This window comes from Clinocottus analis, unplaced genomic scaffold (assembly GCF_023055335.1).
Source record: "Clinocottus analis isolate CAN_PGR_092001 unplaced genomic scaffold, fCliAna1.0.p SCAF_1, whole genome shotgun sequence".
Taxonomy (NCBI): domain Eukaryota; kingdom Metazoa; phylum Chordata; class Actinopteri; order Perciformes; family Cottidae; genus Clinocottus; species Clinocottus analis.
In genome coordinates, this window is record NW_027175820.1 from 7,705,001 (window position 1) to 7,729,810 (window position 24,810).

A 24,810-nucleotide genomic window follows, 5' to 3' on the forward strand; every position below is an offset into this window, starting at 1 on the left:
GGCCCGCGCATTTATACTGAGGACTGCCGTCCTCAGGTTAGAATGAATGAGACTGTTTGAGGGCGGATCCACCTATGTGGAACTGACATATCCTGTCGTCAATCATCTTGTTAGGTTAAGGTGGATAATAGGACATTTGATCGACTTCGTTGAACCACGTATGAGAAACCGGGCCCTGATGACGCGTTATGGTGACGTAACTAGTGTCTCTGACACTTCCAGATTTCTAAAAGGCCCTTCCATGTATTTTAACCAGGCTAATCTTACATAAATAAAGATAAGTGAAATGTTATTGGATAATAAATTATGTCAAACAGGTCCCAAGAAGCCATACAAGAGGCCTGAATAAGAAAAGAGGAACAGATGAAGGCACAGCTGCACAGTGCAATGAAAAAATAAAGCTAATAGGGAAAAATAATTATAGTACATGTAGTGTGTTTGTGAAAAACAATTACATTGTAATTCTGTTTAGGCCACCAGAGAAGGCTTAAAAGGCTCTGACATTTTTATTTAATCAGGGAACAACATTAACAGTGTGTTCAGGGTCCCTGTTAGGGACAAGCCACTCCTTCCTCCTTTTGTCCATGTTTAGTTTGTTGCTTACCTTAAAGATGTATGTTGAAGTCCATCAATTGATTAACTTTATACAAAAGCAATAAGTGCTTTTCATGGTTTCCAGCCTCATAAAACACCAGATTGTATTTTCCATTTCTAAATTGAACGACTCGATGGCGCTCTGATTGGAAATAACTGATTGAAAGACAGTTGAGTCTGAAAATGTTGGATTGTGTTCCATCACATTCTGTGTTTTATTCATTATAGCTGTGACCGTTTTACACAATAAGCCTATATTTGTATTTCCTTTTCATACACCGAAAAGAGCCTCTAAAAAACTATTTAATCATATTTCTTGTCTAAAATGTCAGTGCTTCCTATATATCAGTCATCCCGAATATTTACTTGTGTTGACGTCTTTGGCTGAAAACATTTGGAGCGCTGTCCAATCAGGAGCCACTCACTCAGGAAGTCACCAGAAGCGTCAAACGTTAGCGTAACAAAACAAAGGATGCAGCATTCTTACCTTTAACACTAAAAATACACATATACACAGTATCTTTGACTATAATCCAATATATTTTTTTATATTCATATTGCAACTGCTGCGAATTAGCATCGGTCCTGCTGAATAGCTTGACGTACTCTGCATTTTCATCACGCCCACGATGTGTAATGAGATTATTATTCTAACCTAACAAATATAATTTACAGTATAATATGTTATTTTTGGAAAGCTAACAGATCCAGGTAATTATTAAGCAGCTTTTTAAGAAGTTCCAGGTTGTCTTGTTTACTCTAATTGGGGCTGATGTGAGCAGATGTTTTACCTCCATCAGTCCTTTCTCTGTGGAGGTCTGACACAGAGGCAGCTTGAATGGCAGGATAGCCACCGCTGGTCTGGGCAGCGTGGGAGGATACCTGGAGCCTTTACATGGAATACACCTGACGGGCGAGAGCAGGAAAACAAAGCTCTCAAACATACAAATCTCTCCTGACCACCAGTGGGAGACTCCTCTGGTTGTATAAAAGTCTGAAGGAACCTGACCGTTAACAGATGAACCTCATAAACAGTCGGGTGGCGGAGAGAGAGCTCACCTGAGCTGCTGAGGGTTCTCGTGGATCCCGACCACCCAGTAGTTGTCGGACTTGCTTTTGCAGGTTTCTCTGGTGTTGCACACTGGTGTCCAAGTGTTGCCAAGGGAACGGTTAAGCATCCGGACCACCCCGTCTGAATCCACATAGCATGGGGTCCCTGAAAGAGAACCGGGCCACCATCTTACAAAATCTCCCCAAAAAATTGGTTCTGCTATCCTAATAAACGAAACATATCTCCAGGAAAATACAAATCACATCTTCTCTCTAGACTGACCTTCGGCAGTGAACCCGAGCCAGGACAGGTGGGACCGGTGGGATAGTGGGAGCGGCTCGCCACTGATGAGCTGCTTTTGCCGCCGACCGAACTGCAGCAGCTGGACACCCAGAGCCTGATCCCCGTCAAACCCCGGAGCTGAAGACAGAGACCCAAGCGGCAATGTGAGACCTTGGGGAAGCTCGGAGAGGTTTGTCAGCGATGCTTTGATTCAAAAGAAAATAAGAAACACCAGCTGCCTTCAAAAGGAGCAAATGTTACCAACTAAAGTGACAACAGCTAGACAAAGATAACCGATTAGGGCTAGGCAAAATAACGCATTAACGCAGAGTTAATCTGGTAATCCTTTAGCACGGCACCTGTCGCCGGCGACAGAAAGTAACATGCAAACTAGAAGCAAAACTAATTTTACCGTAACTCCGCGAATATTCGCGCAATTGAAGAAATTCCAATGGATTCTGAAAGCTAAGAAGCGGCACTTTGCGGTCCATTACGGTAATGGTGTAAAACGGCGCTGAGCTTGTCTGTGAGGGAGGGGTGGAAGAGAGGAGAGCAGAGCAGGAGCTGCAGCATGCAGGGGAGAGACCTGACTGGCTTTTCACTAGGTTTGATAAATAAACTAGAAAATTTCGCAAGAAATTTTGAAAGTGTGGCTACTACTGCCGTAAGACCTCGCAATATATAGCTTTTGTTTCTGACGCCCGTCTCTCCTCCAAAGCACTTGAGTTGGTTTGTGTCTTAAACTGATTGGCTGATATGAAGCACCTGTGTGCTGCCGTCGTCATGGTGACCAAGTGACAGCCAGCAGACTGATTAGAGGCAGACTGGACTGTGGACTTAAGGAAATAAACTACTGAACGTCCTGAACACACACAAACATATATGAAATATCATATGACCTTATTAATGATCACAGTGTTGACAACTACACAATATAAAACACACGTAAACGTCTTTGTGTGTGTGTGTGTGTGTGTTTGTGTGTCTGTTTATGTGTGTGTGTCTGTTTGTGTGTGTGTGTGTTTGTGTATGTGTGTGTGAGACAAACAGACAGAGAGACAGAAGTCATCTGTGTTGTGTGTGCGTGTGTAAGTGTCTTTGTGTCTGTTAAACTGCCCTAACGAGAACACCTGTGACTTCAAAGGGACTTCCTTACGCTGAGCTTAATAGACCTAAATACTGTGGAACTCCTTTCAAACTATTTTAAAAAAATGGTACTTTAAAAGCCACTATTGCTTCGATATCGCATATTGAGCGTTAGGAAGACCTGATAAACAGATACTGTGACTGGCGAGTCTGTACGATAAAACATGTGTCTGTACGGGCGATTTACAAATCAGGTACGAGCTTCAGGGGAGACGTGGTTTTGGAGGGAGATTTAACATGGCGGTGGATGGCAGAGCGAGGTGGACTTGCTCTCACATTCAGTCTGATTTTAACACGTTTGAATCTGTTGGATTCCTATCGACCGCAGTTTATGACAGAAGACAAGATTTCCAACGTTTCTATCCAACAATGGTGTATGAAGAGTGAACATTGTGGGAGTAAAGACAAAATACGTTTTTTTTTTAAACAGTTTCTGTCGCTTCTTCTCACTCTGTTAATTGGTGCGCCACCCTCTACGAACATTTCGTGAAATTTTTTTTATGTTTTTTGCATTTTTCGGGAAAACGTACGGGCGAATCTCTTAGAAAAGTCATAGCTCACGATTCCCGCGCAAACCGCACGTTTCGATGTAATTTTTGCGCATGTGCTGGCAACGCTCTGGGAGGAGTAGTGGTTTGACTATAAGAAGAATAACTAGAAAGAGCATTTCCTGCTGAAAATGCGTTGGAATGCAAAAAGCTGAAGCTTATAGCTGAAATATTTGAAAGAAATAGCTGAATATAGCTGAACATAGTGGAATATAGCTTAAATTAGCTAAATATAGCTAAATATATTTGAAAATGAAAGAATAGCTGAATATATGTAAAAACAGCTGAATATATTAATATAGCTGAAAATAGCGGAATAGATGAATATATAAATAAATAGCAAATCATTACTGAAAATATAGAAAAGGCAAAATACCTCCTGAAAAATGTTACAATTCGAAGTCATTTAATTGAACTGTTGAAAATCATTGTCGTTTAAATGTATAATTGGAAAAGTTGAAAGGAAAACTGCATCATCTAAATCAGAGGTGTCAAACATACGACCCGGCTCGCCACAGTGTCCAGTCCAACAGAAGAAAAAAAAAAGTTTTTTTGAAAAATTAAAATCTGCCATATGTGGGGTTTGAACCACTGACCCTTTGCTCCTAAGGCAGAGTTGCTAACCACTCATCCACAGGCGCAGTTGGTGAGACACCTGATATTATTGAGTCTCTACAAAACCATCTGTCAAACCTCAGAACGTGAACGTCAGTGACGCTGTTAATCTTGACGTCTATAACCAAAGTGACCTGCACACACGCGCGCGCGCACACACACACACACACGAACGTGCACGCGACCATAATAACACGTTAACGCGGCCATTCGCGCGCGCGCACGGCCGTGCACGCGCGCGGCCGTTGAGGCGCGGGCGCACCCGTTGGCGAGCGTTTACACGCGCGGCCGTTTCACGTTAGTGGGCGTTTACGTGTGCTGCCGTTCACGCGCGAGCACGGCCGTTCATGTGCGCCACCCGTTCGCGTGTGCGGCCGCTTACGTGCCTGCTGCCTGCAGATGCACAGACCAAAGGGCTGCTGCTGGGGACGGACCGGCTCTCCCATTCAGTCGGACCTCAACACGTCTTATCTGTTGGATTCCTATCGACCGCAGTTTACGGCAGAAGACAAGATTTCCAACGTTTTGAGCTATAAATTATGCCCAAAGAGTATACGGTTTGGAGTAGAGAGCAAGTTTAAAATATGTGTATCGCCAAGTGCCCTCGCTCTGGAGTATTACGTCACTGCTCTGAGCTGCCCAACACACAATAATGAGAAAGGCAGAAAAGGTGCGGAAAAACTATAAAACGAAAACGCCGACAGTTAAAACAATATAGGATATATCGAAAAGATGAGTAATACAATAACAGCTAAACGTTTTGTCAACATTTTAAAGGTGGAATGGTGTCTCTAGCTGGAGGCATGACAGAGCCTTTCCCTTTTGAAGTTGAAGAGTTGAAAGCGGATTTGAAGATGTTCTTCATTGGAAACCATTCATTTTTTTTTGATAAAAAGCTGAATAATTTTAAAATTTGAGAAAATATGAAAGATGTAAAAGCGTAGATTAATAGCTAAAGGTTTTGTCAACATTTGGAATTTTAAATATTGTCTCAAGCTCAATGTATGAAGAAACTGTAAACGTTTGAAGTTGAAGATGATTTGAAGATTTCCCCATTGGGTCCCATTATAAAAAAAATCATAAAAAGCTTAATAATTCAAAGATTTGAAAAGTCAGAAATATGAAAGGTCTTAGCCATCGTGTCCTTAGGTAACTGAATATTTTTATAATTGAACTTTTTTCTGTAGCTGAAAATATGAAAGAGTTGAAGAGGTCCAAAATACGGATGGAAGAAATAGAATAATAACTAGAAAGAGCATTTCCTGCTGAAAATGCGTTGGAATGCAAAAAGCTGAAGCTTATAGCTGAAATATTTGAAAGAAATAGCTGAATATAGCTGAACATAGTGGAATATAGCTTAAATTAGCTAAATATAGCTAAATATATTTGAAAATGAAAAAATAGCTGAATATATTAATATAGCTGAAAATAGCGGAATAGATGAATATATAAATAAATAGCAAATCATTATTGAATATATAGAAAAGGCAAAATACCTGCTAAAATTTTACAGTTCAAAGTCATTTAATTGAACTGTTGAAAATTCTTGTCGTTTAAATGTATAATTGGAAAAGTTGAAAGGAAAACTGCATCATCTAAATCAGGGGTGTCAAACATACGACCCGGCCCGCCACAGTGTCCAGTCCAACAGAAGAAAAAAAAAAGTTTTTTTGAAAAATTAAAATCTGTCATAGGTGGGGTTTGAACCACTGACCCTTTGCTCCTAAGGCGGAGTTGCTAACCACTGATCTACAGGTGCAGTTGGTGCGAGACCTGATATTACTGATTGTCTACAAACCATCCGTCAAACCTCAGAACGTGAACGTCAGTGACGCTGTTAATCCTGACGTCTATAACCAAAGTGACCTGCACTCAGGCGCGCGCACACACACACGAACGTGCACGCGACCATAATAACACGTTCACGCGCGAGCACGGCCGTTCATGTGCGCCACCCGTTCGCGTGTGCGGCCGCTTACGTGCCTGCTGCCTGTAGATGCACAGACCAAAGGGCTGCTGCTGGGGACGGACCGGCTCTCCCATTCAGTCGGACCTCAACACGTCTTATCTGTTGGATTCCTATCGACCGCAGTTTACGGCAGAAGACAAGATTTCCAACGTTTTGAGCTATAAATTATGTCCAAAGAGTATACGGTTTGGAGTAGAGAGCAAGTTTAAAATATGTGTATCGCCAAGTGCCCTCGCTCTGGAGTATGACGTCACCGCTGTGAGCTGCCCAACACACAATAATGAGAAAGGCAGAAAAGGTGCGGAAAAAACATAAAACGAAAACGCCTACAGTTAAAACACTATAGGAGATATCAAAAAGATGAGTAATACAATAACAGCTAAACGTTTTGTCAACATTTTAAAGGTGGAATGGTGTCTCTAGTTGAAGGCATGACAGAGCCTTTCCCTTTTGAAGTTGAAGAGTTGGAAGCGGATTTGAAGATGTTCTTCATTGGAAACCATTCATTTTTTTTTTATAAAAAGCTGAATAATTTTGAAAATTGAGAAAATATGAAAAATGTAAAAGCGTAGATTAATAGCTAAAGGTTTTGTCAACATGTGAAATTTTAAATATTGTCTCAAGCTCAACGTATGAAGAAACTGTAAACGTTTGAAGTTGAAGATGATTTGAAAATTTCCCCATTGGGTCCCATTATAAAAAAAATCATAAAAAGCTTAATATTTCAAAGATTTGAAAAGTCTGAAATATGAAAGGTCTTAGCCATCGTGTCCTTAGGTAACTGAATATTTTTATAATTGAACTTTTTTCTGTAGCTGAAAATATGAAAGAGTTGAAGAGGTCCAAAATACGGATGGAAGAAATAGAATAATAATAAAAAGTTTAATAAAGATTTGAAGAACAATAGTTGGAATGCTTGCAGCATTCCAACTAATAATAACTAGAAAGAGCATTTCCTGCTGAAAATGCGTTGGAATGCAAAAAGCTGAAGCTTATAGCTGAAATATTTGAAAGAAATAGCTGAATATAGCTGAACATAGTGGAATATAGCTTAAATTAGCTAAATATAGCTAAATATATTTGAAAATGAAAGAATAGCTGAATATATGTAAAAATAGCTGAATATATTAATATAGCTGAAAATAGCGGAATAGATGAATATATAAATAAATAGCAAATCATTATTGAAAATATAGAAAAGGCAAAATACCTGCTAAAATTTTACAGTTCAAAGTCATTTAATTGAACTGTTGAAAATTCTTGTCGTTTAAATGTATAATTGGAAAAGTTGAAAGGAAAACGGCATCATCTAAATCAGGGGTGTCAAACATACGACCCGGCCCGCCACAGTGTCCAGTCCAACAGAAGAAAAAAAAAAAGTTTTTGGGAAAAATTAAAATCTGCCATAGGTGGGGTTTGAACCACTGACCCTTTGCTCCTAAGGCGGAGTTGCTAACCACTGATCTACAGGCACAGTTGGTGAGAGACCTGATATTATTGAGTCTCTACAAAACCATCCGTCAAACCTCAGAACGTGAACGTCAGTGACGCTGTTAATCCTGACGTCTATAACCAAAGTGACCTGCACACACGCGCGCGCACACACGAACGTGCACGCGACCATAATAACACGTTCACGCGCGAGCACGGCCATTCATGTGCGCGACCCGTTCGCGTGTGCGGCCGCTTACGTGCCTGCTGTCTGTAGATGCACAGACCAAAGGGCTGCTGCTGGGGACGGACCTGCTCTCCCATTCAGTCGGACCTCAACACGTCTTATCTGTTGGATTCCTATCGACCGCAGTTTACGGCAGAAGACAAGATTTCCAACGTTTTGAGCTATAAATTATGTCCAAAGAGTATACGGTTTGGAGTAGAGAGCAAGTTTAAAATATGTGTATCGCCAAGTGCCCTCGCTCTGGAGTCTGACGTCACCGCTGTGAGCTGCCCAACACACAATAATGAGAAAGGCAGAAAAGGTGCGGAAAAACTATAAAACGAAAACGCCTACAGTTAAAACACTATAGGAGATATCAAAAAGATGAGTAATACAATAACAGCTAAACGTTTTGTCAACATTTTAAAGGTGGAATGGTGTCTCTAGTTAAAGGCATGACAGAGCCTTTCCCTTTTGAAGTTGAAGAGTTGAAAGCGGATTTGAAGATGTTCTTCATTGGAAACCATTCTTTTTTTTTTTATAAAAAGCTGAATCATTTTGAAAATTGAGAAAATATGAAAAATGTAAAAGCGTAGATTAATAGCTAAAGGTTTTGTCAACATGTGAAATTTTATATATTGTCTCAAGCTCAACGTATGAAGAAACTGTAAACGTTTCAAGTTGAAGATGATTTGAAGACCCTGAACACACTGTTAATGTTATTCCCTGATTAAATACAAATGCCAGAGCCTTTTAAGCCTTCTTTGGTGGCCTAAACAGAATTACAATGTAATTGTTTTTCACAAACACACGACATGTACTACAATTATTTTTCCCTATTAGCTTATTTTCTCATTGCACTGTGCAGCTGTGCCTTCATCTGTTCCTCTTTTCTTATTCAGGCCTCTTGTAAGGCGTCTTGGGACCTCTTTAACAGCATTTATTATCCAATAACATTTTACTTATCTTTATCTATGTAAGATTTCTACAGAGGTTTATGTGCGTCTGGTGAGTGAAATGCTGATTATGTTACTGTTTTATACATTTGCAGTCGTATTTAATCATAAACTAGAGACTAGAGAGGCGTGCAGGCGTGCAACTACAGCACGGGTAGAGAGGCATGCTAGGCGGGCGTGCCCTTCCTACCCCGGTGATAGATGATGAGCAACTGCTCTCCGTGTCCCACCATGGAGACCACGTTCCCCGGCAGGCTGAATATTTCTTTCTGGACTCCTCCAACGGAGAAGAGCCGGAGCATCAGCGCGCTGGTGGCGACTGCCGCCCAGCGCCGCCCGAGACACAGCGCCCGTACGTCCTCGCCCGGCGGCAGGTCTACCATCCACTCCTTGTTGGTGTCCCATGACGAGAAGTGGAGGCACTGAAGCTTGCTGAGGATGGAGAGGATGAGCGCAGTGAGGAGGAAGACTTTCCTGCAGACACGTCACCCAGAACGAGACGAAGAGGGGTTTACCTGGCAAGCTCGTCTGTGCTGGGGCAGGCCAGCAGCACGGCCTCTTGGGAAAGATCCACCATGGTGTGACCCAACGAGTTGGTGAGGTGCATGGCGTGGTGCACAGCGGTGTCGTGAAACTCCACGTCAACGGCGTTGTCCTGCTCGTCGTCGTAGCCTCGGACAATTCCCACCGAGTTCCACATCTGAGGAGCAATAACTTTGTTACTTATTTATTCTAGGGTGTCGGACGGGAACGTTCACGTCAAAGCAGACGCAAGGAGGAAAACAACAGTTCAACTTCTAGAACACTGCATGTCATGTGACGAGAAACAACCAATTTAAAAGGCTAAACGCCAGCAAATAATGATTGAAGTGAACTATTTCTTTAGATAAACACACAAATGACAACATTAACCTTACCAATAAAGTTTTACGAGTAAATAAAACAAAAAGGACACAACAAAACAACGTGAACCGACCATGAAGCGGTGTGTGAGATGAGCCGGGGTGGAACCCGGCTGAAAGGCCTTCTGGGGCGGCGTTGGCAGGGGCCCCTCGTAGACAGGCCGAAGGGCCGCCGGCGGAGTGGCAGCCGGCAATAAGGCGCCATTGTCCACGTCGTCATCCCCGAACGTGTCCCGGCTGAGCTTCAGCAATCCGGCATCTAAAAAAAAAACACATTAATAGAAGATTTGAATCGTGAGAAAACCCCCAAACCGTTAAATCCACATTCCGCTACCTCCTTCAACTCAAAGTCTCAATCGATCAACAGAACATTTTATTTTCAACTTTGATAATCTGCTAATTTATGAATGTATGAAGCAACTGCAGCAAATATTGCTTTTAGCATCTTAGATGTGAGAAAGAGTATTCTGGTACATATAAAAAAAATAAAACACACGTTTATCTGCTTCCTCACTCACCCAGCGAGTTCTCGTCATCCAGGATCGCCCCTCGGTTCCTTGCCCGCCCCGTCAGAGGCACGAGAAAGTCGTCATCATCTTCGTCGGGTTTCTTCACCGGCGAGTTGCCGTCGCTCAGCCCTTCGTCCATCAGCCGGTCGTCGTCGTCGTCGTCGAACAGATCGTCAAAGTCTTTTGCTGTTTTTTTTTCCGTTGGCCGCTGAAAAGTTATCAAAGCATCAAAGAAGACATGAAAAACTAAAACACAGAAAGCAAGAAGTTGTCAAGAGATTGATCAATTACAATGTAAAAAAAGAGCGATAAGTACTTAACTTCAGTAAAAGTATATCAGGGAAAATATAAGTTTTAAATGAAATGTTTTTTTTCTCCAAATAAGGTGGCATTAAAGAGTATCTTTTTAAGTACAATACTTGAGTAGACTTAGCGTGTGTTAGAGAAGTAATAACCACATGAACAGGTTTAGGAAGCAGTACTTTGGTGCTGGTGGAGGGGGCGGAGCCGAGTCCGTCAAGCAGCCCCAGGCAGCCCTCGGTGTCGGTGTAGGCCAGCTGGCTGCCCGCCGGACTCCAGGCCAGGCCGCTCACCGTAAAGCCCTTCTCGTGCTTCTGCCTGCAGCCAAGAGACAAGACAACAATCCGTAAGCTGTGGAGGACCCTGAACGACTCGCCCCCGTCAACTGTGGAGGACCCTGAACGCCTCGCCAACAGGATGTTTTGAGCGTTTTTTCAAAAAGCTCACAACTTGTCGATCGTTACCTTTCAACGCAGAGCTTGCTGCTTACGTCCCACACCGTCAGCGAGCCCCCCACGCCACCAGCCGCCAGGAACCGACCACACGGAGACCAGGCCACCACGTTGACGAGCTGCAGAGACCGCCGGGGGGAAAGAGTGAGCCGGGCATTAAAAGATGGGGAGGTGGAGCATACTAGTTTCTCTCTCATATGTGCAGTCACAAAAGGGCAATATACACTCTTGCAACTACAACTGTGGCTGGCCACGCAGTTGGATCGACGGACTCGTTTTGGTTTATAGTTCCCGTGCCTTTTCCATACGCCAGAACTAAGGTGGTGCAACGGCTGTAGAGTCGACCTGCACACCAACATTCACGATATATCCCTCCAGGAATTTACCGCCATCTGCGTGTCCTCATACTCCGTCAAGGACGGGTTTTATAAATGCTCATATTTGCGGATCTCTTTAGCCAAACGTTCTTCAACGGGATCCATTGTTCGTGTTTCTGCTATGGCTTTTATAAACACCGTTATTATGCTATGAAACTGGAAATGCACAGAAAGGATGTGGTTAGCAGACCAATCACAGTCTTGAGGGGTGCGAATGGCTCGCGTAGCTTTGTTGGATAGTCAAAACTTTTGGGAGCCGTACGCAAGATGGCTGATGGGACTACGCAATGGGGCCCTTGCGTGTCTTGCGTGTTTGTGTCTCTGAGTGAAACCCGAGTATAAATAACCCTTAACGAGAAGTGAAGCGCAAAGACCATCACACCCACTGTCGGCCACAAATGTAGCATGGAATTAGGTTGGTGCAGAGATGTCCCACTGTTAAAAGGAATAATGCAGCCCTCACCTAAAAACACTTTTAATAGACTGCAAACCATTTTATTCACCGCGGGCGATCATCCTGGCTGGTGTCTACATCCTACCTCAGGCCTGTGTGAGTGAGGCACTCCAACACCTGGCTGAGCAGATCACCACAGTGGAGCACAAACACCCAGACTCATTGTTCTTGGGGACTTGGACAGAGCAAACCTCAGCAAAGAACTGCCAAAATACAGACAGAACATTAAGAGTAGCACCAGGGACAACAACACACTGGATCACTGCTACACTGCACTAAAGGATGCATATCACTCAGTCCCTCGTGCAGCTTTGAGACTCTTTGATCACTGCCTGGTTCATCTTCTCCCATCCTACAGGCAAAATCTAAAATCTGAAAAGCCTGTGGTGAAGACTGTGAAGAGATGAACCACTGATGCCAAGCTGGAGCTACAGTCCTGCTTTGCCTCCACTGATTGGAGTGTTTTTGAGGCTGCTGCTGCTACAAACCTGGATGAGCTCACTTACACTGTGACATCATATATCAGCTTTTGTGAAAACATGCGTGTGCAGACTAAAACCTTCCGCACATACAAGAACAATAAACCAGGCCAGGGGTGGGTAATCGGGAGAGTTCCCGGTGAGCCGCTTCACTTCTGGTCCGGTCGAGAATTTTATTTGTTGACGTTAATCGATCTTCTCTTAAAGTGGGCTACACACGTTCTGCATTCTGACACCGTAGCCTCTCTGAATGAGTTGTACCATGCGAGGATGTTCACCCCTCTCAAGTAGAGATGGTTCGGTCCCTTATGGAACCAACCAAATTTAGGGGGGGAGGAAGAGGAGAACTTCCTTGCGTGGTACAACCAGTGTACCACGCGAGGAAGTTCTCCCCCTTTCCAAATAGAGTTGGTTCGGTCCGTACCCATCTTTTCCAAAACGTTTTCTTAGATAGGCTACCGATAGCTGGGCCGGCCCAGGGAGGATGGACGGATGAAGAGGACAGCAGGGGCTGAAAAAGCTAGGTTGAAAAAAAAATAAAAAATAGTACTGGGTTTGGTCATGGTTAGATATCATGAAGTGTGGAAATAGAAAGTGAGAGAGGGAGTGTGTTGAAGTTTGATAAGACTGGCAAAAGTACCCAGTGAATAAAGGAATAAGTGTATCAGAAGGTGTATTAGAGAAAGAATCAGAGGACGAAGAGCCAGAACCAACACCCAGAGATCCTTTGGGCTTTGTGGCTGCGAGCGGGAACACAACTGAAACATCTGCACACACAGCATCAAAGACATTAGAAGACAGATAAAAACATTAGAACGCGAACACAAAGTCCTGTTTCAGGGGCCAGCTTTGTCACGCCATCTTACTATCAGCAGAGCCACCAAGTCTCACGCTTTCGCCGTGTGACACACGCTTTTTCATGTTTTCACACGCTCACACAACCAATATCTCACAGCAAAAATAAAGTCTTGGGCGCGTTTGTTCCTTTTCAAACTCCCCGACGATAGATGGCGCTATGAAGCGCATCTGTAAACCTATTCGCTGCATAGACATCCTGTTTACCCCAGACAGTTGCGGGACTGTGACCGCAACTGTGGGTCCGCAACTGTGGGTCCGCAACTGGGGGTCGTCGTCGTCCCCCCCCACGTCGACAAAATCTCACGCCAAGGTTTTTTGAAAAGTTGGCAGCTCTGCTATCAGTAGTAGTGTGTCAGAATCAGAATACGTTTTATTGCCACGTAAGTTATCACAAACAAGGAATTTGTCTTGGCGGAGGGTGCATCATAAAACACAACACCAACAACCACAACAACAAGGAACATTTAACTGTACAAGTAAGAGTATAAAAATTTGGATAAGTAAATGCAGTAAATGTGCAGTAAATAAGTAGCGATGCAAGTAAAATAAAAATCAAGGGGTAACGATCAATAATGATAATAAGAGTAAAGGTAAGTAAAGTGCACAGAATGAGGTAATGAATGTTTAAAGTGATAGGTGATGAGTAAAGTGGCGAGTGACCTTGAAGGTGCGATGTGGACAGATGTGCAGGGGAGAGAAGGTCCTGGGGGAGACAGTCAGTTAGTGGGGGACCTGGGCTCTGTTGATGAGTCGCGTGGTGGCGATAAGTTTAAAAAAAAAAAAAGAAGAGTATCTTGCACACACAGTCACATATGCGTAACCAACACACATCGAGCCAATAATCATACACGTGGTAATATGGCCACCATTGTAGAATATCTCACCCAGAAAGTTAAAGAGAGAACAGTAAAGGGACAGAAAAAGCCTCCTCCACCCCTTCCAGCACAGCCACAACTTGCTCCCACACAGCCTCCCGTCCCGTTCCCAGCGTCATATCCGGTCTTGGCCCCATCATATCCCTGGCCTCAACAGCCCTACCTTCAATGGCAGATGCCACTAATGAGAGAAGAAGGAGGACCACGCCCCTGTTCAGCTGCCACACTTGTGGCAAACCAGGCCACTATGCCAAAAACTTTAGATCTGGCCCAGCACGAGGCAGAGGTGACCGAGGAAGAGAAGGAGGAAGCCCATGGCTGAAGGAAAGAAAAACACAATGAGAAGAAACGAATGCCTTTGTTGGCATCCACACATGGAAAGTATAGTCCACTATACTATAATGAATGCAGACAATGTGCAAACTACAACCCTCGTAGACTATACCAGATTAGTAGAAGCTAGAAGCAATTAAAAAATTTTTTTAAAAAGTTATATGGCTACAGACAGAACTGATACCCCGTTATGGCGTACCTGGTCAGGTCAGACAATGACACACACTTTAATAACAAACTACTCGACAGAGTAGAAAAAGCACTGGGCATAACCCACAAGTTTGGGTCTGTGTAACACCGGCAGTCACAAGGTTTGGTAGAGAGAGCCAACCAAACGATCAAAAGTAAACTCGACAGGAAGGCCGATGTCGGGTCCACCCAGAGATGGAGGTCATATGCCACCTCTGCATGTGTGTAAAGTTGAAATGTCTAATACATTGCAGCGCTAACTTCTCTCACTGCAGCTCTCTCAACCCAGGTTGTTCGGGCCCAGACGATCAATCCGGAGAATCCAAAGTTGCCTAAAGTAAAAGTAGGAATCTGGGTGAGGGTTCGAGTTCACAAGAGAAAGTGGACTGAGCCCAGGTGCACTGGTCTGTACAAAGTGAAGGAAGTTACTTCACACTCGGTCCAGGTCAAAGGCAAATCAGGAGCGCCTTGGCATCACCTGACACATTGCTCCCCAGCTCCAGTTCCTACAAGAACTCTAGAAGAAGTTAGATCGGACTTAAAAGATGCCGCTCTACCCAGGGCGATGCTTAGATGTTTTGGGGACCCTGGCCGACCCAGACGTCAAAAGGGAAAGACAGAAAATTTGGAAAATGTTTGGGTGCAGAGGTGTAGTCCTAGCAACTCTAACCCTAATACTAGCAATAATAATAATAATAATAATAATAGGAACAGTGCTCTATTGTGCAGAAGCCTAACATAGGGATAATTAAAAAAGACCATACCAACTGAACTCCCAAAAGTCGAAAACAGCTCCAGCACACTAGACCTAAACACGACGACCATGCAGCCAATTCAGAAACAGATTAGAAAAAAAGAGTCACATCATCCCAAATACCCAAAACTGGCTCAATTTGTGCGACGTTATAAATTGCTATAAGGGAAGGGACAACTGGAGAAGCTATGAGGTTTAACCACAGCGCTCACCAAAGAAAAGGTCCCTCCTCAATATGAACGATGTCCCCTCTTAGTGTACAAGACAACCCTGTCCAAACATTCATTGACCTTGAAGAAGCAACCATTTAGATTCAGTCACACCAAGTTGGTGTGAATAGAGGAAGAGTAAAATTTTAAACTAAAGTATTGTCACACAAAAAAGTGAAAAGGGGGAATTTGTGAAGATTATAAGAACAATCCAAAATGGATACCATACAGAAGTACAAAATGGATACCATACAGAAGTACTAATTAGCTTTAATTTAGACACATCCCCGAGCACTGACCCCCTTCACACAACACTCGCGATGCGCTCTGCAGAACATACACACACAAAGATAAGGAGGACATCAGGACGGGAGCCACGTGGGTTGAACAACCCAGTGCTTCGATCAACGGGCTCGCAAGCTTAAGCCACACGCCGCTCCAACGTCTACCAATCACAAATGCTCTTGTTGAGGATTGGCTAATGTAAATTATAAGTTATTTTCTTTCTAAAGTTATTTTCCGCCTTCATTCTTCTTTATTAGTATAGCCATGTTTTATGAGTTACATTACATTACATGTCATTTAGCTGACGCTTTTATCCAAAGCGACTTACAATAAGTGCATCCAACCGTAAGTACGAAGTAGGAACAACAAGAATCAAGGCAGAACAATTTCTCAAATAAAGTCAAACTGCTAAGTGCTATCAGTAGGAGCCATGGAAGTGCTGCCTAAGTGCTTCCGTCATTGTGTTTATACAAGGTATAGTCGAAAAAGGTGAGTTTTTATGCGGGCGGCCACCGGTAGCCAGTGCAGGGCGCGGAGGAGTGGAGTAGTGTGAGTGAACTTCGGGAGGTTGAAGATCAGTCGAGCCGCTGCGTTCTGGATGAGTAGTAGAGGTCGAGTTACATTGGCAGGTAGACCTGCCAGGAGGGAGTTGCAGTAGTCGAGGCGAGAGATGATCATGGCCTGGACCAGAACCTGTGCTGCCTTCTGTGTGAGCAGGTTAAGATAGTTTCTATAGTGTTGCATTAATTAATACACGTTAACATATTCATGTTTTATGAGTTAAAATGTCTTCTATAGTATTGCATAAATACGCTTTGGCATATTCCTGTTTCTATAAGGGAAAATGTTTTCTATCACAAGTGCATTGATATGTTATTATACATTTCTGTTTTATATGACAAGTCCAAATGTGGTCATAGTAGATGGATCTCACAGTATACGGAAGACAGGTCTAAATATGGTCATGGCAAGATCTGCTGCAAAGAGGTATTGACCCTGTGACCGAAGTCAGAGCATGTACAACCACAGACACCCATTACTCACACCAATGAAAGGTCTGACGCCTGTAAACTTATCATGACCCCAACAAACAGCATCGGCACGTTTCATCTGCCAACTTTGCGTACAAGGCGCCAGTCTGACTGACACCTGTTCAGACTCCTTTTTTTGCAGCTGCATCTATGTTGGGGAAAAGAACATTATTTACTCTTTTATCTTTAATATTAATCATCGTGGATGTTATAAATGATCAGTGACTTTTCATTGAACTCTCTCTCATGGCAGCGTCTATACACCATCTCCTGATGAAGTCATGGGACTATTGTCTTTGTTAGTCTAAACACATGGGCGCCTGTCTTTCTCTCTAGGTCAAGACGAACCTGATTATCGTATGACTGTGAAGAGACCATAAAACGTCATGTGGGCCTTTTGTGTATTGATAAACATATGTATTTAAGATGATACTGTGGGCCGGGCTCGGCACACAGTTTTGGAGACGCAATTTGCTTGTCACATTGTACTTCTGACTGTCCCTTCTTCGAAGAATAAATGTTCCTGTTTTTAATGATTTTACTCCGAGGCGTCGAGTGAATTTTTCTAACAATCTACAAACGCGCGATGAGCGTGTGACCAAGGACAGATCAGTAAATCACTGTCAACAGTCACCCCTACTGTAAGAACCCCCCCCTCACATTTGCCTATAAATACAGAGATAACGGCGCACTTCCCTAGTTCCTTCCCGGACTCTGTCCCCGGGATTAAACCACTCTATTTGAGCAATCAAATGGAGACTTTCTTACGCTGTGAGTAAACTGAGTCTTTTAATACTGAGGGGCTAACCCTCAAGGAATAAGAGATTTGGGGCACGGTGTTTTGACCTTTGAAACGTACACTGCTTTTTGACTGTCTTTCAACTCTTGAGGGGATAACCTCCAAAGAAAGGAAATTGCAGTAAAAGTACTGTACGTATAATAACTCTTATTGAAATAAATATTATGTGCTCTGGACTAAGAGTCTAGTTCTCTACTTAATAGGGACTCCCGTTAAATGTAAAAATGAATAAATATCTGTGTTCAACTTTCACCACGACGTCCAGCCTCTCTTCTTCCTAAGACCAATGTGATCAGGAATCAATTCACATTTGAACACTAACGTTGTAGCCTTGATTAATATCATTGTAGCGTTGTTAACCTATTCCCAATCAAAATGTTACATTGAAGTGCTTGTATCTTGTACCAACAGTGAGCTGCTGGCTTCACACAATACAAAGTACACAGACATAAAACTAAGTAATTAATAAATGCATGGAGAAATGCCTGTACTTTCGGGTAAATGGTTACGGTTCGCCGTTAACAGGTTACGCTGCAAATGCGCGACTCGCCAATTTTTGGCGTTTTGCCAAAAGCCAATCTCCGTGAAGTCTCAATCAGGTGTCTTTTCTGCTGTTCCGTCCCTCAAAACCAGAAGACCTAATCTCAATATGGAGAGTGAACTGAGAGCGTCCGTATCAAGTCTACAACCCCGTTTTAAAATGATGTGTAGAGGAAAGCGGCTCACTGCAGTCACCAATACTGATACAACCTGATGCTCACATATCTGCAATCGTTCTGTATTGTTTTGCAATTTGCTTTCAGTTTTCCAAAAAGAGCTATTTAGTAGCAACTACATATTATTTATTTGTCATGTCTGTTAATTGTGTATGGACGTGCACTGCTTAGGAAATAGTGATGACAATTTATTTATTTATGCTTTTATGAATTTATCAACCTATCCTTGCGGAATAGTAGAATATTTTTGGTTAATTTCTCATCTTAAATGGATCATTATTGTTGTATTTAACCTTTACATTATTAGTTGGACCATGGCATTAATAAAACAAAATGACAAGATAGTAAGAGCTGAACTGTTGCTTCGTTAATCCAATTTCCACTATGAAAAAAAAAAAAGTGGGCCGGTCTTCAACCAGAAATTCCCCGGCTGAAAAGTGGCCCCACTCTGGCCCTGCAATAAACCCTGGTTCACTGCTAAACTCAGGCAACTTCGTCGGGCTCAAGAGGAGTCTCAAATTGGTAGGGACAGGATTCTGTACAACCACGCCAGGAACACACTGACAAGGCAGATCAGAGTAGCTAACAATAGCTAATCTGAAAAGCTGAAAAAAAAGATTTCAGCTAACGCCCCCTTATCAGTTTGGAGCGAAGCCCCCAGTGAGGACAATCACCGACTGGCCGACGACGTGAATTGGTTCTATTGCAGGTTCAATAAGCCCATTTCCACCCCGCCCAACTACCCCATCATTGAACAATCACCTTCACCACATCCACTCTCTGCCTCCTTACTTCTCTCATGCAAGTCGGCTATTCCTTAAACAGAAGATCAGGAAGGCATATGGCCAAGATGGTGTCCCCCGCTCCTGCCTGACAGTCTGTGCTGATAAGCTGCCCACTCTCCTCCCATCTCCACACTGATCCTCAACTGATCACTGAAGCTGTGTGAAGCCCCCTCTTGCTTCAAGCACTCCTCGATCATCCAAGTCCCCAAGAAATCCTCCATCACAGAATTAAATGACAACAGACCCGTCGCCCTGACATCTCTGGTAATGAAATTCCTTTAAGAGCCTGGTGTTCCTGCAGTTTGCCTACCGAGCAAACAGGTCGGTGGATGATGCAATTAATATGGAACTCCAGGAACTGCGTCTGGTGTTACGCTATCGTTTCCGCCATCCACCATAGAAATAACCACTAGTTCTGCTTTATACTTGTGTAAATTCCACATAGTGTGAACATCAAAACTCCATGGTGTCTGGGTTCATAATATTATCCGTTGTCCCACAACAGCATCTTTGCATTGACTTTACATGGAATCTGGTCGCGCGTCAAATTCGCGCCGCGTTCGGTATAAACACAGCATTAAAATGTATTTATATACCATTGTTCGCAGATTTTTTTGACCGGGACATTTTAAAAGTAGCTCAAGAGCCAAAAAAGTGTGGTCTACAGTAAACAGACTTGAATCGAATAGACCAACTCCATCGTCACCGACACACGATCCAGCCATTTGAGTCAGTATCGGCTCAGTGTTGTTGTGCTCCTATTATTCATAAGTTGATGCAGAAAAGGCTGACATTGGTGCACAAAAATTGCGTTGACGCTTCATGCGACCTACACTCCCCCTACCTGTGTCAGGTCATCGGACAGCGTGCTCACATGATTCCAGGACCCTCGCTCGTACAGGTGTACCTTCGTCTCAACAGGAACCGCTAAAAACTGAGCGCGCGTGCGCACACGCACACACACACACACACACACACACACACACACACACACACACACACACACACACACACACACACGTTAATCCCAGCTGTGGATTGCATTGAGGACTCGCTGCAAATGCCGCTTCAGAGAAGGCACATCACAGACCTTCGCCGCCACCGGCTGCCATGCCAGCCGACACAGAGACGCAGCACTGCTGACATCGTTGGTCTTCTGCAGCAGAGGCCAGCTGATCACCTGAGACTGAAGGAACACAAAGCAGATCAGCATCTGACACACTGGACTGATGGCAGTGCACGCATTCAAAATAATAATTAAAAAAAAAAAAAACACACACAGACATACCTGCTCCTCAATATTCCAAACCACCACTGAGCCGTCACAGCTGGCGGACGCCTGAAAGAGAGAGCAGAAGATCTGCATTTGTTGCTATAAAAAAAAGGGGGGACTTTGACTGTAGTTTTTTTTTTTAATGTTGACAAATAAAAATTACTCCGTTCTTTGTTAAAGGTTTGGTTAAATCTCTATCTATACAATAATCATATGCCACGTGTATTCCACATTATGTCCTCCATCTCCTGGAGAACCTCAACTGTCCCTTTGACTTAATCCTAAATTGTGAGAATCATTTCTAACATACAGAGAAGAAGGCATCCCCACCAGGAAGTCATCTTTGGGGTCAAAGTTGACACTGAGGACAGGCGCTTCGTGGCCCCGCAGTGTTTTCTGCAGGCTGCTGTCCGACACCTCCACCACTTTCACCATGAAGTCGCTGGAGGGGAAATGAGAAAGACCAATACCACAATCAGAGGGACATCAGCTGCCAACCGGCACAAGTGCAAATTGTCAAATCAATGAACGAGGGGAAGCGAAATAATCCTTGATTTCCTCCAAACGTCTGCCAGAACGCGGAGGTTAAATTTTCCCTAACAGCCTCAGACGCCTGAAATGTTACGATCAATACCACCCCGGAAGATTCCCAGTGTGAGAATAGAAGCATCAATAAGGCGCCATGCTCTGTGCTGTCATTACTATGATCAACTTGTCTGGGGGTATAGGCAACAAACAAGATGTTTATCTCTGATCCAGACGGAGTCAAAGTGGAGAAACAGCTGGACGTCCTCATGACTAAATGTATATAAAAATGACTTTAATCAACGGTTATGGTTCACTTAGACGATCAGCAAAAGATTGAATAATTGAAACTTTGTGATAATTTTTTTTCGACGTATACACAATTAAATCTTTCTTTAAGTTTAATTAAAGCTTTCATTCATATTTAAGGATTCTGTTATTCTACGTTATTGTTGTTTGTTAACAAAATAAAAAGTGTTTTTCAAAAGGTTTGGTGTGTTTTATGCATGTCCGCTCATTGGAAGGGTTTATGTTTTATTTTTTTAAAGAGCAACATTTAAAGCGACTCAGCACCCCCCTCTTGCCCCTTCATCCCTCCCACCCACCCACCCACCCACCCACACACTACCTGGACCCGGCAGCCACTCTGGAGCCATTGCTGTTGAAGGTGACGTGCGTGGCGTTGGTGGTGAACCGGGTCAGGATGCCGTCCGGGTCGCCGTCAGGAAACGTGTGGATCTGCACCGTGTTGTTGGAGCTCGCCGTCACCAGCTTGCCATTCTGCGGAGGGAGAGGAGTGAGTTCACAAAAAGGAATCGCCCCACCTCAAAAGACCCCTAAACAAAGCCACAAGACGGCCGCGGCCCACCTTGAGCGCCAGCGAGTAAACCTTCTCCCCGACGGTGATGAACTTCGGGTCATCGTCGTCCAGACCCTCCCAGATACGAACGTCTCCATCGTTCCCGCAGGTCACGAGGAACCTGAGGACAGAGCAGAAAAATGTCAAACAATTAATATGTTCTTAAATTGTTTTGTCAGACGTCGGAGAAAAATGTGAACCTCCCTATTTAGAGCCAATAGATACAAACATCTCACGCTAATGCTAGGTTCACACCAAACACGAGGATTTTGACGTGCGACCAGATTACATGCAAAGTCAATGCACAGATGCGACAGGTCGCAAAGATGCAAATTTTCTAACGGGCGGCGGGACAGACGCGCTTGAGGCGACGCAAACATTGCGTTGGACGTGGCACGAATTTGCGCGAGTTGAAATTTTCCAACTCTGGCGACAAAATCGCGTGAGTTGCGTCAGCCAATCAGCGTTGAGATGTTCTGTTCGTCACAAACTTCTGCAGGTCCCCCTAGAAGTAGCGCTGACAGCGGCCGTCATTCAGACACTCTCGTGATACTACGGATAATATTATGAACCCACAGACGATAAACTTTGATGTTCACACGTATGTAGAATTTACACAAATATAAAGCAGAACTTTATTATTTCCATGGTGGACGGTGGACACGGTAACAATAAGCCAGATGCAGTTACTCGAGAAGTCGGTGAATTTCACCGAGCTGTGTGCGGTTACTGCATCATGTTTCCTATTGTGCATGAAGTTTAAAATTGTGCATCATGTTTACTATGAGGATTCAACCTATAGAACATTTATAAATGCAACATTTTTGTTATAGCGATGTCTATGCATCATGAATGAGTTTATTGTGCGCACACAAATACATTGCTTGTACAATCTCATGTTGTGAAATGTAATGTTTTGCTATATTATAAATAATAATGCAATAATGCAAACAATATTTAGAGCTAACGCGAAGTCACTGCCAGAGATCTTGGTAAGATTCCTGAACAAAAAGCAAAAAAAAGGGATTCAAATGAGACGCATTATATTGTTTGGACGTAAATTATGGAACAACGCCAACATAATGTTTGAGGTTTCAAAAGGATTGATTACAAAGCTATTTTAGAGGGTTCCAAGTGTGAATTAAATATACATTTTTGTTTTATATTTAATTTTCTTGATTGATAAGAATAGGATATGCATGCGTCAGCATGATGCTTCTGCCCGTGCCTTTCTTTTGATTCTTAAATACAACACTGGGATTGAGGTCTCTTCCAGTGATTTTTGACACACAAGACTTTACGAGGTTCGTATTGTGTCCAGTATAAAAGGTCAGCAGTAATAGTACAACAGAAGTAGAAGTACACAAAAGATGAGCGGGACATTCTAGTTCTGTATCTTGGCGAGGGAGCTTCAGTTAACTTTTAAATAAATGAATACTTTAGGACATTTGACTGGACTTACTTCCCAGACTCGTCGAAGCAGACCTCGGTGTGTCCCTCCGAGTGCCCATAGCGCATCGGCTTCCTCTCGCAGGGCATTTTCACAAAAAACACCAGACGGTTACGAGCAGAGGAAACTAAACCAAAACACACTATTAAATACGTATAAGTATTTTTTTAAGTATAAGTATAAAATACTACTTCAACACGAGCGCGACCCGAGAGAAGTTAGCGGGACAACGTGCTCACTTGAGATCCAATGCCTTCCGCTTCTCCTGAATCTCCCGCGCTGCGTCACGACTCTCCCGCCAGTTACGTCATGACGCAACTGCCGTGGCCCCGCCCACGTTTGAGGCGCGCAGCTTTAACGCCAATCCCCTTTTTACCAAAGTAAAAGTGGCAAGACTGGTTTTACAAGTACAACCATAGTATATTTACTTAGAGTACCAAAAGTAAAAGTACATATTATGCAGAATGTCCAATTTAGTATTAATGTATATCAAATTAAAGGGTTTTAATTATTGATGCATTAATTCATGTGTATATCAGCGCAAACGTTGGTAAAGGTGGAGCTAGTTTTATTTAATTGGTATACTGCTGGGTGGCTGAACCTTTCATATTACATCATCTTTTATTCCTCAACTTTATTTATACAGCACCTTTCATACAATCAAAGAACCCAAAGTGCTCCACAGAGCAACATAAACTCAAATTGACTAAAAAAATGTAGGATAAGTAGCAATTACCTAACATAAAATAGAAATACATATTGCATAAGTAAGGGAGGAACTGTACAAAAAAAAAGTAAATGTATTTAGTTATGTTCACTGAGATCTCTGCACTTTCTGCACAAGTCTGTAGACACAGAGTCAAAATCCTGCATTCAATAATTGTTTCAGTGTTGTGTGATTTATGGAGCTAGAGTGCAACTTCTGATCTATTAGTGATGTCATCAAGTAAACCTTGCTCTTCTCTTGTTCCTTGTTACAAGAACTTGGTGCTTTGTGTTGTGTATCACAAACAAACAAAAACAACTCAACTTTATGTTTCCAAAAACACAACCAAATAAGAGACTCCTCTTCTCTCCCAGAGCCAGCAGAAAGCAACAGATAAGCACACACACACACACTCATTTATTGACCCCCAATTCTGATTGGTATGTTCACAATTTTCAGGCTGAGTGTGTTCACCTTGAGAAGGGTGTGGTCTCTGAGTTCATGTTATGATAACTGGAGTTCATTATATTAAGAGCATGTGTTTGCTGAATGAACACGTAGTGCAATGAATAATTTATTTGGTCACTTTTGTGTAAGGTTTTGCAGAAAGCGTTTTGAATATTTAGACATGTGTGGACACAGGTGAATTGTGTTTTTGGTTATGGGAAATGTGTGTGTGCTTCTGAAAATGACGAAAACGTTTGGGTGTTTGTGCTACAGGAACCAGGTTTTGTGTTTTAGCAATTGAGAAAAACTGTAGTTGGGAGGAGAACATGGGATCATTTTTTAAGTTCCTATTATCTATTACATTTCATTCAGCTGACGCTTTTATCCAAAGCGACTTTTACATGTTTGCATTTCCACCGTAGACA

The 24,810-nt window shown here is 43.0% G+C and overlaps 1 protein-coding gene across 1 annotated transcript in view; it reads right to left on the reverse strand.

The window, feature by feature from the left end:
- Nucleotides 1-23,493, reverse strand: part of wdhd1 (WD repeat and HMG-box DNA binding protein 1) — a 50,862-nt gene extending 27,369 nt beyond the window's left edge. The window contains exons 1-16 of the mRNA XM_068578747.1: nucleotides 23,245-23,493; nucleotides 21,792-21,903; nucleotides 21,552-21,703; nucleotides 20,729-20,840; nucleotides 20,414-20,464; nucleotides 20,216-20,311; nucleotides 19,970-20,059; nucleotides 10,994-11,100; nucleotides 10,712-10,847; nucleotides 10,239-10,437; nucleotides 9,795-9,979; nucleotides 9,334-9,518; nucleotides 9,009-9,250; nucleotides 1,928-2,065; nucleotides 1,654-1,810; nucleotides 1,386-1,500 (exon numbers count right to left, since the gene is read on the reverse strand). Coding sequence (XP_068434848.1) covers nucleotides 1,386-1,500; nucleotides 1,654-1,810; nucleotides 1,928-2,065; nucleotides 9,009-9,250; nucleotides 9,334-9,518; nucleotides 9,795-9,979; nucleotides 10,239-10,437; nucleotides 10,712-10,847; nucleotides 10,994-11,100; nucleotides 19,970-20,059; nucleotides 20,216-20,311; nucleotides 20,414-20,464; nucleotides 20,729-20,840; nucleotides 21,552-21,703; nucleotides 21,792-21,903; nucleotides 23,245-23,321 — 2,154 coding nt within the window. The 5' untranslated portion in view covers nucleotides 23,322-23,493. The remainder of the gene's footprint in view (nucleotides 1-1,385; nucleotides 1,501-1,653; nucleotides 1,811-1,927; nucleotides 2,066-9,008; nucleotides 9,251-9,333; nucleotides 9,519-9,794; nucleotides 9,980-10,238; nucleotides 10,438-10,711; nucleotides 10,848-10,993; nucleotides 11,101-19,969; nucleotides 20,060-20,215; nucleotides 20,312-20,413; nucleotides 20,465-20,728; nucleotides 20,841-21,551; nucleotides 21,704-21,791; nucleotides 21,904-23,244) is intronic.
- Nucleotides 23,494-24,810: the final 1,317 nt, after the last annotated feature.